Here is a 15659-nt window from a genome sequence, read left to right as displayed (position 1 = left end):
CAGAGTCTCTTCTGTCATCCATTTTGGTCTTCTCTTCTTTTGTTGTCTTTTTAGTGACCTCTTGCTTTTTTCATGGATGGTGCTCTTAATGTCATCCCACAATTCCAGTCATTGGTGTTCAGTGCATCAAATCTACTCTTTAGATGGTCTCTAAATTCATAAGGAATATATTCTAGATCATAATTTGGCTCTCGTGGACTTGTTTTAATTGTCTTTAACTTCAAGTTGAACTTCCATATGAGCAGTTGATGGTCTGTTCCACAATCAGCTCTTGGCCTGGTTTTAGCTGAAGATATTGAGGACAGAGTAAAACTGGTCTATAGGGTTTCTAAGTTTGTGGGTCATACAGAAGCAGGCTGCCTCATCTTTCTTCCATGGATCAGCTGGTGGGTTTGAATCACTGATCATTTGATTAGCAGCTGAGCACTTAACCACTGCCCCACAAGGGCTCCTTACAAGGTCAAAGCAGGGAGTAATTTAGAGCAATGGTTCTCAATCCTGGCTGCAATCTGTTATCATGTGGGAAGTATCACTACTTGAGAGTAATACAGCCAATTAATACCCACCCCCTCAAACCCTGATTGCACATTAGAATCTCCTGGGGAGCTTTTCAAAACTACTGATGTCCTGTCTCCACCTTCAGCACAATTAAATCAGAACATCTAGGGGATGAAGCCAGAGCATGGATACTTCTTAGAAGGTCCCCAGGGCATCTGAACGCTCAGCCAAGGTTATGACCAACTGCCTTAGCCCATCCAGTGCTTCTCAAACTCTCGTGGACATCAGAATCTTTTGGAGACCTTATTAAAACATAGGTTTCTGCCCACCTCTCACCCTCACAGACTCTGATACACTAGGTTCATAGCCCATGAATTTGCCTCTCTACCAGGCTCCCAGGTGATATGGACGTTGCAGGTCTGCAGACCACACTTTGCGTAGCTCTGTTGAAACCCACTGAAAGGCACAGATGTTTAAACTTCCTAGGATTAGAAGAGGATGAGGATTTGCATAGTTAATGAACAGATGTGGGTCCCTACATCAGTGGTCCCCAGATCAGTGTGGTCTTTGTCTGTGTGTCTCATAGATGGCTTTCTTCACGAGCAGGGACTCTTTCTTCTCCCCTGGTTGGAAAGGACTAGGTGGCATAGAAATTTCCAGGGCTTGTCTCATAGACATGACAGCCAGAATCCAAAAGGGAAACTACAATGTTAACCCACAGCCATCAATCCCAGAACTGGATTTTCTCCCATTCCTTTGAGCATGCTTGGAAAGAAGAAGCAAGCAGAGGAGTAAGGCCTCATTTTTATTTTAAGTAGTTTACCATCTCATATGAAAAAGCAGATTTATACAAAAAGGCAAAGCAAGATTTTCCACTTATACAAAGCAACTCATCCACAGGGTCCTTCAGAAAATGGAACTTTCTGGTACATTTCAAATGCTGTATAAACTTTTAGATGAATTTTCCTACACTATTTCTTCAAAGCCAAACTCTACAGATACAGGATAGATGGAGACCTAAATTAAAAAGAACAGAAATTCTCAATAAACTGGCAGCATTGATGAGAGGATTTAGGACAAATGCTCTGACAGCCCTTTGGAGGAATGTCATCACCACCAGCAGTTTTGCTCGGCACAGGTGCCAACGCCAACACCTCGGGCTCCACTGTAACCATCCCCAGGACACTGGAATCTCTCCCGTGGCAGTCACTCCTGAAGCACCCACTGTCACTGCTGGTGCCTGCCTCCTGCTCAGGCATGGGAAGGCAAACCTCAGAAAACCTCCACAGGATTCCCACGCATCATTTTCGCCACTGCTGTGGCCAGTGTTTCTGCCACCAGAAGGATGCAAGAACAAAGGACAAAACTCTTTTTTAAAATACAGGTTTAGATTTTGGAAAAATAAGCTTTGTCCAATTTTGAGATGTAGCACACATACCATAGTAGAGAGACTCGGGCTCCAATTCAGTTGTTTACTTATTCGTTTAAGAAAAAGAGGGGGAAGGGGACAAGGTATCTAAACCACATACACCAGTGCCTGGCACATTAGAAACATAAAAATAATAATTGCACCCAACATTTACTGAGGTCTACTCTGGTAGCACAGTGCCTAAGGCACTTGACTGCTAACCAGAAGGCTGGCGGTTCAAACCCACCAGCCACTCCTCAGAAGGAAGGTTGGGCAATCTACTTCTGTAGTGATACCACCTCGGAAACCCAAGGAGGGGTCGCTATGAGTCGGATCTGACTGGATCCGACTCGATGGCACATATCAATAACAACAACACTGTTTACTAAACAATCGTCTAAGATTTTCTTTACATTCATTCATTTAGTCATCACACTATTCTATGACAGGAGTTGGCAAACTATTTCTTTAAAGGCTAGACAGTAAATGTTTTAGGCTTTTGCAGGCCATCCAGCATCTGTCTCAACTACTCAGTTCTGTTGTTATAACTTGAAAGCAGCCACAGGCAATATGTAAGCAGATGGGCTTGGCTATTCTAATAAAACTTTATTTACATAAACAGAAAAAGGGCTACATTTGACCTATAGACCTTGGAGTGCCGAGTGCTGCTCTATGAAATAGATATTATAATTTTCTTCATTTTGTAGATGAGGAAACTAAAACATAAAGCCCAAGAGCCCACATGAAGTCTGATAACAAAAACACGTAACTAATTATTATACTGTATGTAGTAGCTGCTGCTATCATCATTATCACTAAGACTCAAAAACAATTCAAATGCAGGTCTTCCTAATTTAAAAGGTGCTGGCCAGTCAGTCGGTCAGTCAACAGCACCCCAGAGCTATCTCCGAGGCTGAAGCTCCAACTCAAATCCTCCCTCCTCTTCATTCCACTGAGGATCTTGATTGATGTTCTCTCTTTCTCCCTGGAACTCTCAGTGCCCTTATTTCCTGTACCTCCCAGAATGCCCTGATTGTACACTGCCTTTTGTTCATCCAATCTTTCTCCCCAACCCGTTGGAGGCCAGAATCTTGCAAATCACAGGTGCTCAACTCAATGTGTTTATGTATCAATGAACACAACTGTAGCTGGTTGACTGCAAGAACTGAACTCAGGGGCTACAGTGCCTTTATTTCCTATACCCCCCAGATGACCTCTTATTTATTATGTGCATTCTCCCCAGACCCCTTGGAAGTCAGTATCTTGTACATCCGAGTCGGTCAATGCACATGTGTTGAATGTGTCAGTGAACCCATTTGTAGCTGGTGCCCAGGCCAAGTCACCAGACACCTGAGGACAGAGGAGAAAGATGGCCAACCCACTCATTCACAACCCACTCACTCACCAGTCCATGGCAGGCACTGAGGGCTGCAGTCCCAATTCTGGTACCCTGATGCAGAACTGTGCCCCTGAGATGGCAGAGTGGCCCAGAGGAAGCTGCCATCTTAACATTAGAGAGGTTCCCATACCGCCTCTCCACAATGTAGCCATTGGAAAGAAATCCCCGATGGACAGTCAAGTTAAAAAACAAGTCCTTCTCCTCGTGCATAATCCTATAGTACACATGGTCATCTGGGCCATCCAAATCTCTCTTCTGCCTGTTGCTGGTGATGGCACGGTGCAAGCCATAGGATATGAAATGCCCACTCGCATCCACTCGGACAGGACCCACCACATGGTACTCGGGCAGGGCCTGGATAAAATGTTCTGAAAGAGAAGGAGACACAGTGTAATACTGAGAGGGAGCCCAGTGGAATCTGTAGCAAGGCAAACACACACACATCTAGAATTGAGATTCTAGCTTGTTGATGGCAAAACCCTACCATTGGCTTTGAAAGTATAAAAGTCCTTCCACCATACAAATATGGTCAACATTCAACTCCCCGAACAACTCACATTCACATGCTGCTCCCTTAAGGTGTTGTGGGAGTCTGAGCCAACACTGGCATAGCTCTGGATAGCAGGGATTTTACCCGAGACACCTTAAGACAAGAATTCGTTCATGAGGAATATTATCAGGAAAGGGTCAAGGGTCAACATTATAAACAGAAACACTTCAAATCCAGGTTTCATCAACATAAATCAGAATTTCACAATTTATTATGTTGTTGTTGTTGTTGTTATATGCCGTCGAGTTGGACCCGACTCATAGCGACCCCTCCTTGGGTTTCTGAAGCAGTATCACTACAGAAGTAGATTGCCCCATCTTCCTTCCAAGGAGTGGCAATTTATTATAAGGATCTTAAATGCCTCAGGATCTTCCCATTAAGTCAGGTTAGATGAAAACACAAAAAAACAGCAAACCCAATCATATACACTCCAACAAACCTCATACCAATTACATAGTAAATGCCCCATAATGTAGCAAAATTGCTTAAAAGAACTTGTTTTTTCCTACAAAATAAAATGGTAAGTAAACATATTAGGATGATTTGAAGCATAGGTTTAAAACATGAAACTTAGCACTTTAAAAATGCAATACAGCAACACTTGCTCCTTCTATAGCAAAAGCACATACACCTTTGACTTACCCCAAATTTAAAGCTCACCACTGTCCCCACAATTTTGATGTTTGAGAGTAACAAGGCATCTAACTGGTCTGGATTACAGACTATTTACAGTAAACCACCAACCACTTAGTAAGGTAAACTAAAGAATACCTGGGTGGTACATATGGTTACACATTCAACTATTAAATCAATAACTGTAAAGGTTGGGGGTTCAAACCCACCCAGAGGTACCTCAGAAGAAAAGGCTGGCAAGTTTGCTTCCAAAAGGAGGTCACAGCACTGAAAACCCTCTAAAGCAGTTCTATTCTGACACACATGGGTTGGCGTGCTTCAGAATCAAATTGATTGCAACTAGTAAGTAAGCGCTTTTATTTCGGGGGTGGGGAGGGAGGTCTACTTGCCACCTCCTAGCTATATCCCTTGCACTTTCTTGCTTATATTATTTTGTTCCTGTAACTTCCCTAACTAGAACCTCTCTTGCCTTCTCTGGCTATCAGAATCCTGTACAGACAATCCGCAGATTAACAACTTCCAACTTAAACACAATTCCTACGTGCCCTTTAATGTTATGTAAATTTGCCCTGACTTTGAAACAGTTGAACCAACTCACAACAACTTCTTCATCACAATCACCTTTTATTTGCTGCATGTGCAGCTTTTACATAACTGAAAAGGCGTTGAGTCTTTTCATGCTCTAATTGTTGTTGTTAGATGCCACTGAGTTGACCCTGACTCATACTGACCCTGTGTACAACACAACAAATCACTGCTCTGTCCTGCACCATCCTCACAATCCTTGCTATACTTGAACCCATTGTCACAGCCACTGTGTCAATCCACCTCATCGAAGGTCTTCCCTTTTTTCCCTGACCCTCTTCTTTACCCAGCATGATATCCCTCTGCAGGGACTGGTCCCTTCTGACCATATGACCAACCAAAGTAGGTGAGACAATTCTCACCTCCAAGGTGCTTTCTGCCTGCACTTCCTCCAGGACAGACCTGTTCATTCTTCTGGTAGTCCATGGTATTCTCAGTATTCTTCACTAACACCATAATTCAAAGAAATCAATTCTTCTTCGGTCTTCTTTAGTCATTTTCCAGCTTTCACATGCATATGTTGTTGTTGTTGTTGTTGTTATGTGCTATCACATGCATATGAGGCAAATGAAAATACCATTCCTTGGGTTAGTCCTCCTTAGTCTTCAAAGTGACATCTTTGTTCTTCAACATTTTTAGAGGTCTTTTGCAGCACAATGGCCTGGTATAATATGTCATCTATTTCCTGACTGCTGCTTCCATGGGCGTTGATTGTAGAGCCAAGTAAAATGAAATCTTTGACAACTTCAGTCTTTTCTCCATTTATCACAATGTTGCTTATTGATCCAGGTGTAAGGACTTTTGTTTCCTTTATGTTGAGGTGTAATCCATACTGAAGACTGTAAATAAGAACAGTATGCACTTGTTCTGAGTTACCTACAAATTCTTTAAGATCTAGTTAGGAACTGATTTCATTCATGATCTGGGGACTGCATGTGTCCACTTTTAACTCCTAACTCAAATCCTCTCTCTTCAAACCACTGATGTTTCTGGTTCAAGTTCCCTCTCCCTCCTCAGAAACCTTCAGGGCCCTTATTTCACATCTGTCAGAATGCCCTGATTTACGTTGCCTTTTGTTCATTTCACTTTTCCTCTCCAACTCCTTTGGAGGCTAGAATCTTGTATATCACAGGTGCTCAATTTAATGTGTTCATGAATCAGCGAGAGGGCAATGGTGGCAGAATTCTCACTTTGCATGCTGGAAGCCTGGGTGTGATTCCCAGCTAATGCACTGCATGTGTAGCCACCACCCATCTGTCAGTGGAGGCTTGCGTTTCATTGCTGATCAGCAGAGGTTCTAAACTAATATAAACCAAATCAAACTCACTGCTGTTGAGTCAGTCCCAACTCACAGCGACCCCTCTTTGAATTTCCGAGGCAGTATCTCTACAGAAGTAGATTGCCCAATCTTCCTTCCAAGGAGTGGCTGGTAGGCTTGAACTTCCTACCTTCTGGTTAGCAGTCAACTGCCTTTAGACTCCACACCAGACTAATATGGACTAGGAAAAAAGGCTATGGTGCAGTGAATTACTTGGTATGGCTCTTCTAGCCATGGTCATTGTGACTCCCACCAGATGACTGGATGGAACTGCGCAAATACAAGGTGTGAAGTGACTGGGGTCCACCAAGTGACTGGATAACAAATGAACAAACACACTGCCATTGAGTCGAACCTGATTCATAGAGGCCCTTCCTTGTGTTTCCGAGGTGGTATCACTACGGAAATAGATTGCCAAACTTCTTTCTAAGGAGTGGCTGGTAGGTTTGAACCACCAGCCTTCTGGTTAGCAGTCAAATGCCTTAGGCACTACGCTACCAGAGCTCCCTACACTTAGGGATAGCTTGCCAATAATATAAATAGGGAACATGGCCCTCTTGTGGGGGGTGGACTGTACAAATAAGATGTACAGAACCTTAAAGTGAGGACTCGTCAGAGTTTTGCCATCTCACTAGGCTTAAAATGATCCATCCCAGAGGTGGAAAAGGTGGATTTCATTACCATTGAGACAGAGAAGAGCCAAGACTGGAGTGCATCCTTAGACCAGAGATCCCGGCACTGAGACAATGGCAGATAGATGGCAGCAGAGACAGCAGAACCAAGACACAGCTACCATACAGAGCAGCAGGCTTGGTGGCCCAAGGACGGAGAAAGCTGAGTGCTTTAGGGCAGGAGGCTTGCTGGTGGAGTGGGGTGCACCTATACATGCACCTATTAGCAGAGCTAAACAAATTTTGTAAAACTTACCAGAGCAGGGCAGAGGCTAAGCCAAGAGGCCAAGGGTCAAAGAGGCATGTCTATAGGCACGGCTGAGGGTATGCTGATTGAAATAACTGTATCCTGAGTGTTCTTGAAACTGAATCATGACCTGTTACTTCCCCAATAAACTCCGTAATATTGAGTATTATCTGTGATTTCTGTGTGGCCTCTGCAATGAATTATCAAACCCAGAAGAGAAGTAGTGAGAGCCATGGGACGGACAGTTGGTGTGAGAGATGGTAAAAAGGTTGGAGAGTGGCAACATGTCTGATTTTTGCCTCACAGCAATCAGCATTGGCCTGTTGCTATTGATAGTAATTCTCTCACCCCCTCGTGAAATTAGAGGAGGTCAGAGGATGTGGCCTCCATGCCCTTTGTGCAAAAGCCTACAGATCTACTTCAAAAATTAGGCACCGAAAACCCTTTAGCTCACAACAGTCCAATCCACAACCCATCATAGGGACGGCGCAGGACCGGGTAGCATTTTCTTGTGTTGTATATCTGGTAGGCATAAGCCAAGAGCCAACTGGAAGGCAGCTAACAAAAACACAATGAATCACTGAACATGTTTCTAGTTGGTTAATTGGAAGAATTGGACTTGATAGGCTACAATTATATAAAAGTTTTGTTTTGATTAGTTTTGTTTCAGACATACTGTGTGAAATTGTCCTTCTTTGCCTTGGGTAAAATACTGGGAAGATCAGAGAGTTTTCACTCTTAACTAACAAATAGTCTTGGGTGTCAAAATGTCCAGAACCCTTGCTTCTAACTCCAGCAGTTAGAGACAACAGACCACATAACATGAAGAAATCTTAAAAACAATGCTCAATAAGCAATGAAGAAAACCAAAGATGTGCAGAAAAATTTAGTCCAAGGGGCTGGTACACCATGTAATCCTCAGCCTATATGACCATGAGACCAGAAGAACTAGATGGTACCTGGCTACTACTGTCAGTCACTCAGAGGGGGATCTATGTAGGAGATCCTGGATAGAGTAGGAGAACAATGTGGAACAAAACTCAAAATCACAGGAAAAAAAAAAAAAAAAAAGGGACCAGGTTTGCTGGTCTGATAGAGCCTGGTGAATCCCTGAGATTACAACCCCTAGCTGCCCTTCAGGTGTGGAATTGAACCCACTCCTGTGGCTTCCAAGCAAACAAAAGACAGGCATATAAGCTAAACATTTACATTAGGTAGATACACTTCTTGGAGAGATCAATCATGGGAGAATGTAAGGGCTGTGTATATATAGGGAGACAGCCCAGGGCAGGAGTATATGGGACAGAAGGACACAGGGAAGAGGTAACTATGGAGAGAAAGTGGGAGGGGAGCTGATGCATTGTGGGAGATTACAGCCAATGTCATGAGACAAAGTGTATGTGAACTGCTGTATGGAAGATGAATTTGCTCTGTAAACTTTCACCCAGATCACAACAAAATTTTAAAACAAAGAAGAATACAATGCTCAATAAAAAAAAAGAAATAAAACAAGTAAATGCATAATCATTTCATTAATGGAAAATACATGAACCCAAAAACAATAATTCACAGTTTTCCAGAACACATGAGAACAAATATATATATATGGAACTTATTAAAATCATTTTCTAGGGAGTAATCAAAAAAAAAGAATGCATAATAAGTAAAAAAGGGTTTTTCACAAATGCACAATGCCAGTGTACCATGAACTAAAGAGTATCATTGACTCAATCCTCGTGCCACCCACATCTCAAAAATGTCTGGATCTATCTAGACTTGGAGTGTCACTGCCCTTCCAAGTTCATACCTGAAGAGAGAACTGGCCAGGGCAGGTCAGCTTTGGTAGAATTTCTCTTCTGTTGCCCTTCTCTTCTCCTACATGCAGTGATACCTCTGGGTCCTCCAGGGTTGCAGCAGTGGAAGGAAATTAGAGGCAGAAATCATCCTACTCAACTGGGTAGAGTAGTCATCTGACCATGGTGCACTTTGTGATACAGATTCATTCCCTCAAGAGGAGCTCATGAGGGTTTCGAGGAGACTTTTGTCTCAGAATATCCCACCCCAGGTCCCTCGATATGTGCAATCGCTCCTCTGACTAGCCACTTTCAATTCCACTCTCAGCCTTTTCACCATTCATCTTTTTATTGAAGCCACTTCATCCCTGCAGGGTGTCCTCTTTGGCAAGGTCCCTTTGAAGATGATCCAAGTCTGCCTTCTCACATGGGGTCCAATGCTAGCCCACAGGAAATAACCACCATGTCTGCCCCACCAAACTCAGGGGGAGCAGGTCATTCTTGGTAGAGTCATATTCTTGGCTCTGTTACCAGAAGGCATTCCAGCCAGAGGTCCATGGGCATTTTAAAACTAAGACACCAGTCTCCATGATTCCCAAACTCACATCATATTCTCTGAGGTCTCTGGAGACTTCTGCATTTGTCTTGAGTTGGAGGAAAGAATGCCATGGACAGTAGAGGGAAACTCTCCAGCACTCTAACTCTCTCCTGAACATACGCTTTCTCCAATAGCTTCCCACTGGTCTTTAAGCCTCCCCTTAGGTACATACAAAAAAGGGGCAAAAAGAGTTTTGTGTGAGCTCTGGTAGAGCAGTGCCTAAGGCATTTGACTGCTAACCAGAGGCTGACAGTTCAAACCCACCAGCCACTCCATGGGAGGAAAACTGGGCAATCTACTTCCATAAAGATTTGTTGTTGTTGTTATGTGCCATCGAGTTGTCTCCAACTCATAGCGACCTTATGTACAGCAGAATGACACACTGCCCAGTCCTGTGCCAGCCTCACAATCCTTGCTACACCTGAGGCATCGTTGCAGTCACTGAGTCAATCCATCTTGTTGAGGGCCTTCCCCTTTTTCATTGACCCTTCACTTTACCAAGCATGACATACTTCTCCAGAGAATGGTTCCTTCTAACAGCATGACCAAAGTAGGTGAGACGAAGTCTGGCCATTCTTGCTTCCAACCATAAAGACTCACCACCTCAGAAACCCAAAGAGGGTCGCTACGAGTGAGAATCAGCTCGATGGCAGTGAGTTTGGTTTCTGGAAGCTCTGCTGAAATCTGCTCATGCCACAAAACACCACTGACAAACAGGTGGTGGCTGGACGTGAGGTGCATGGCCAGAAAATGAACCTGGGTCTTTCACAGAGAAGAATTCTACCAATGAACCACCATGTCCCTGTTCCTCTCCTTCGTACTACTAAACGAAGTGTGCTCAGAACATTCTCTTTTATAAATCTAAATATTTATGCATCTCTAATAAGCTTAGAGCTAGTTTTCAATAAGTAACCCTAATGGTGACTAAGGAAAATAACAACGTCCCACTTTCCATAGTGAAAAAGCAAGTCTGTCCCACACAGAGCTGAATTCACTTACAAAGAACCTGTGGAGCAGGCAGAGCTGAAAACCAGCCCAGGAGAATGTGTGTCTTTGAACCAAATCATCTCCAAATGCCCTGGGAAGTGCTAGCAGGCTTTGTTTGTGCTGCCTTAGAAGAGAAGAGAGACTTTTCACAAAGAGACTGCTTTTCAAAGGAGAACAACAACAAATGCTGCTATTTTAAACTTGGGGGGTAGGAGATTGTATCTCTCCAACGTTTACACAAGCGAGTGCTGGCTGATTGACATCTAACCCCAGTTTGCTGGCTTCAGCTTTCAAGTAAAGCAAAGGGAGAAACTGCTTCTTGGAGCTCTTGAAGCCTCAGTGAATGAGCTCTCCAGTAGTATTTGAACTTTGTAAGGTGGGCAGAAAAACCCGCTTAGAAATTCTAAATGAAGTTTGTCACCTGAGTGATCTTGGGAATCAAAAAGACATTACAAAGCTATGAAAGATACTTCCCAAGACTTATACAATCAGCAAACACAAGACTTAGTGAATGCTAACCCAGTGCTTGCGTGTGTGTGTCATATGTATATTAACCTATTGTGAGGAGTCCCTGAGTGGTGCAAGCAGTTAACCCACTCACCCACTAACCAAAAGGTTGGCGGTTTGAATCCATCCAGAGGCAACCTGGAAGAAAGGCCTGGCAATCAACTTTCAAAAAAATCAGCCATTGATAATTCCTTAAAAAGTTGGAAATAGAAATACCATTTGATCCAGCAATCCCATTACTAGGTCTATGTCCTAAAGAAGTGAGAGGCAGGACATGAACAGATACGTGCACACTCATGTTCATCACACCACTATTCACAATAGCAAAGAGATGGAAACAACCTAAGTGTCCATCAACCAAGGAATGGATAAAAAATCTGTGGTACATCTGCACAATGGAATACTATGCAGCCCTAAAGAATAATGTAGAATCTGTAAAACACCACATAACGTGGCTGACCTTGGAGGACATTATGCTGGGTGAAATAAGTCAGTCACAGAAGGACAAATATTATATTAGTCTGATGTTATAAAAAGTCAAGGAAAGGTTTATACATAGAAGGAAACTTTCTTTGTTGGTTACCAGGGATGGGAGATGAAGGGAAGCCAAATTCCTAGATAGGCTGAAAAAAAAAAAAGTATATAAATATATATACAGAGAGAGAGAGAGAAAAAAAAAAGAAAGATTATTAGTGGTTACCAGGGATAGGAGGAAGGGGAAAAAGGAAGTTTTCGTTTGTCAGGCATTGAAAGTATGCTAATAGTGATGGAATAATTTGGAAAAGTATAGCAATAATGGTGGGACAACATGAAAAATGTCATCAATGTCCCTGAGCTGTAAATGGGGAAGTTCTTTTGTTGGCAAATGTCTTATGTACGTTTTCACCACAATAAAAGTTAGAAAAAGAGAAATCCTGCCATTGAAAGCCCTGTGAAGCACAGCTGTACTGTGACACACATGAGGTCACCATGTGTCAGGACAACTGGTCCTGGGATGATGCTGACCAGGCTTCAGGGGAGCTTCCAGACGGAGACAGGCTAGAAAGAAAGGCACAGTGATCTACTGCTAAACACCCAGCCACCAAAAACCCTGGGGACCACAGTTCGAGGAGCCCAGTTCAACTCTGACGTGCATGGGGGTGCCACGAGTCTAGGTCAATTCCACAGCTTTTACTCTATTATTACTTAGCGATAGTGCTGCTTGGTTCTAAGAGTTCAGCCTCTGGGGTCAGACAATGTGGGTTCAAAACCTTGCTCCTCATTACCTTGACCCATAAACTCTCCAAGCGTCAGTTTCCACACAGGTGAAGAGTGCCTGCACCTCCTAATGTTGTTGTCAGTGGTCAGATGAGCTGAAACACAGTGTCTTAAACAAGCATAGCACACAGTACAAGCTCAATACAAGTGACCATGACGGCCACTGGCCGCTATGACTGTTTGTCCCCAGAGGCACAGGAACTTCCCAACAAGAATTTCTCTGGCTTTTCCAAGTCTGACAAAAGGCAAAGACAACAGTATCGCCTGCTCAGGGTATTATGCTTAAAAACATAAAAATAGCAACAACAATGAATTGTCCCTTGCAGCCCTTCCAATGTTCTCTAAACACTGAGGATTCACGCATTTCAGAAAAGGAAGCAGCCTGTTGTGATCAGGAAGGCAGGGCAGAGAAAGGTGAGCCCCTACCGACATAAATTTTCCCCAAAGGGATTGTTATTTTTAAAAAACACAACCCTAAATCTTTCCAGGAAACCAAAACACAGCCAAACTAGCTCCACAGGGGCCTGAAATTACATTTCGGCTTCCCTGGTCAGAAGCTTAAAACTAACTGGAAACATTGCATGGCTGTGAGTGGTCAGTTAAAACTTTAAAAAATGATAATAATTCATTTTTCATGTTCAAAATTTGAAAAGTGGTGGGTTGAAACAGTGCACCATTCAAAGAGGAGACAAAGAAAGAGGAGCTGAGAGAGAGAGGAGGTTACCAGCCTCCTCTGGGGTCTTCCAAAGGTCACAGTGTCATCAAAGGAAAGGAGATCCGGGTGTTCCCCTTCCAGTAAGAATTAACAAATCACTTTAAATACTGTGAATTCTGGAAACTCTCTGCTCCTGAGCTAGCATCCCAGATTCCCTTACAAGTCGGAGACAGCTTTGCAGAATCCGAGTTCAGCCCGGTGGGGGAAGGGTAAGAGGCGGCACCAAGTCTCCACATCTCTTCATTCCACTGTTTTAAAAGGAAATAAAGCGAAGTCACTAACCTTGCCTCCTGTCGAGGAAGCGAACGGTGCCTGGCTGAGGCCGTTGCCCATAGCAGAGCGTCCCAAAGTTAAGGAGGTGGGCCAGAAAGGAAAGGTTTGCAAGCCAGCTTCTCTGGGCACATGGCATGATTCAGTTGTCGGGGAGAAGAAAAATACAGACGTTTGAGCCCTCAGCTCAAGAAATCGAGTCCTTGTCTGGGGCCGAGCCGCCAGACGCTGGGGTGCATGGTCCAGGAAAGGGGAGCGAGCGGCTGCAAAGCGGCCCACCACCTCCCTTCGCTTTTCTGAGCAGAAAGGGGCTAGGTACCTTTGTCCCCCTCGCAGTTCCTGAAAGGAGAGTGATTGGACTGACAGAGTCTGCGTTCCGAGGGGTGTGGAATGGGTCGGAGAGGAGGGCGCAGCCCACCCCAGGTCCCCACCCCTCTGCCGTCCGCACGCCCAGACCGCATCTTTCTCCCTGACTCCCACCCCTGCGCTCTCCGGCCCCGCCCAGAGCCCGGGCCAAACCGGCCAAATAGGGGAGCCCGGGAGAGCCACCCTGGGCGGGGAAGGAGGCAGCCAGCTGCACTTGAGGAGCCCCGCCGTGCGAGGATCCCAGGCCAGCCCCTCACCAGGCTGAATTACTAACAGAAAAAGTTGAGAAGAGAGTGGGGAAGAGAGGACCCCCCTTACTACATGCTCCCAGCTCAGTGCTGCCGCCTTCATGCAGTTGTCCTTGCAGTTTCTGAACTTCTCCCAGCACTGCTCACTTAGCCAGACTTCTCTGGGATTCTCTACCACGCAGACGAGGACTTCCATTTGAAAAAGCCATGGGCAATTATTTCTTGGCCAAGTCACAGAGGCTGGATTCAGAAGAGGACGTGGAACAAGGGATATCATTGCTTACGTCAGGTAGATCTTGGCTGAAAGCAAAGAATACAAGAAAGATATTTACTTATGTTTTATTGACTATGCAAAAGCATTTGATTGTGTGGATCATAACCAATTTTGGATAACATTGAGAATAGGAATTCCAGAACACTTAATTGTATTCATGAGGAACCTGTACATAGACCAGGAAGCTGTCATTCAAATAGAACAAGGGGACACTGCGTGGTTTGAAATGAGGACAAGAGTGCATCAGGCTTGTATCCTTTCACTGAACTTATTCAATTTATATGCTGAGCAAATAATCCGAGAGGCTGGACTATTTGAAGAAGAACGTGGCATCAGGATTGGAGGAAGACTCATTAACAACCTGTTATATGCAACCACACAACTTTGCTTGCTGAAAGTGAGGATGACTTGAAGCATTTACTGACAAAGACTGAAGACTACAGTCTGCAGTATGGATTACACCTCAATATAAAGAAGACAAAAGTCCTCACAACTGGACCAATAAACAGCATCACAATAGATGGAGAAAAGATTGAAGTTGTCAAAGACTTCCTATTACTTGGTTCTACAATCAACACCAATGGAAGCTGCAGTCAAGATATCAGACGATGTATTTATTGCCTTGGGCAAATCTGCTGGAAAAGACCTCTTTCAAGTGCTGAAGTGCAAAAATGTCTCCTTGAAGACTAAGGTGTGCCTAACCCAAGCCATGGTATTTTCAATTGCCTTTCATGCAAGTGAGAGCTGGACAATGAATAAGGAAGACCAAAGAACAGTTGATGCTTTTGAGTTGTGGTGTTGGCAAAGACTTCTGAGAGTACCATGGACGGCTAGAAGAACTAACAGATCTGTCTTGGAAGAAGTGCAGCTGGAACACTCTTTGGAAGCAAGAATGGCCAAACTTCATCTCACCTCCTTTGGTCATGTTGTCAGAAGGAACCATTTCCTGGAGAAGGATATCATGCTTGGTAAAGTGGAGGATCAACGAACAAGAGGAAGGCCCTCAACAAGATGGATTGACACAGTGGCTGCAATGATGGGCTCAGGTACAGCAAGGATCATGAGGATGGCACAGGACCAGGCAGTGTTTCTTTCTATTGTACATGGGGTCGCTATGAGTCAGAGATGACTCGATGGCAACTAACAACAACAAGTCACAGAAAGGGAAAAGAACCAGCTAATCCTCTTGTCGACGTTCAGCTATTTCATGAGGTAGCATATGATCAAGAACAAATGGTACTAAAGGAAGACTACAAGCTGCATTGAAGGAATTGGTGAAAAACAAGCCTCCAGGAATTGACAGAATACCCATTGAGATGTTTCAACAAAAGGATG

General features: G+C 44.0%; 1 protein-coding gene across 1 annotated transcript; it reads right to left on the bottom strand.

Annotated features, from left to right (window-relative positions):
* Positions 1-1464: 1464 nt before the first annotated feature.
* On the bottom strand, positions 1465-13575 carry ADAMTS12 (ADAM metallopeptidase with thrombospondin type 1 motif 12). Its single transcript, XM_007956567.1, has 3 exons — positions 13449-13575; positions 3312-3673; positions 1465-1515 (listed from the first exon to the last, which is right to left on the bottom strand). The coding sequence occupies exons 1-3, from the start codon at positions 13573-13575 to the stop codon at positions 1465-1467; spliced, it is 540 nt and encodes a 179-aa protein (XP_007954758.1).
* Positions 13576-15659: the final 2084 nt, after the last annotated feature.

This window comes from Orycteropus afer, unplaced genomic scaffold (assembly GCF_000298275.1).
Source record: "Orycteropus afer afer isolate SDZICR_OR568_19922 unplaced genomic scaffold, OryAfe1.0 scaffold00635, whole genome shotgun sequence".
NCBI classification, from domain to species: Eukaryota; Metazoa; Chordata; class Mammalia; order Tubulidentata; family Orycteropodidae; genus Orycteropus; species Orycteropus afer.
The sequence above is the reverse complement of the archived record's forward strand: the minus strand, read 5'-3'. Positions and strand labels throughout refer to the sequence as shown.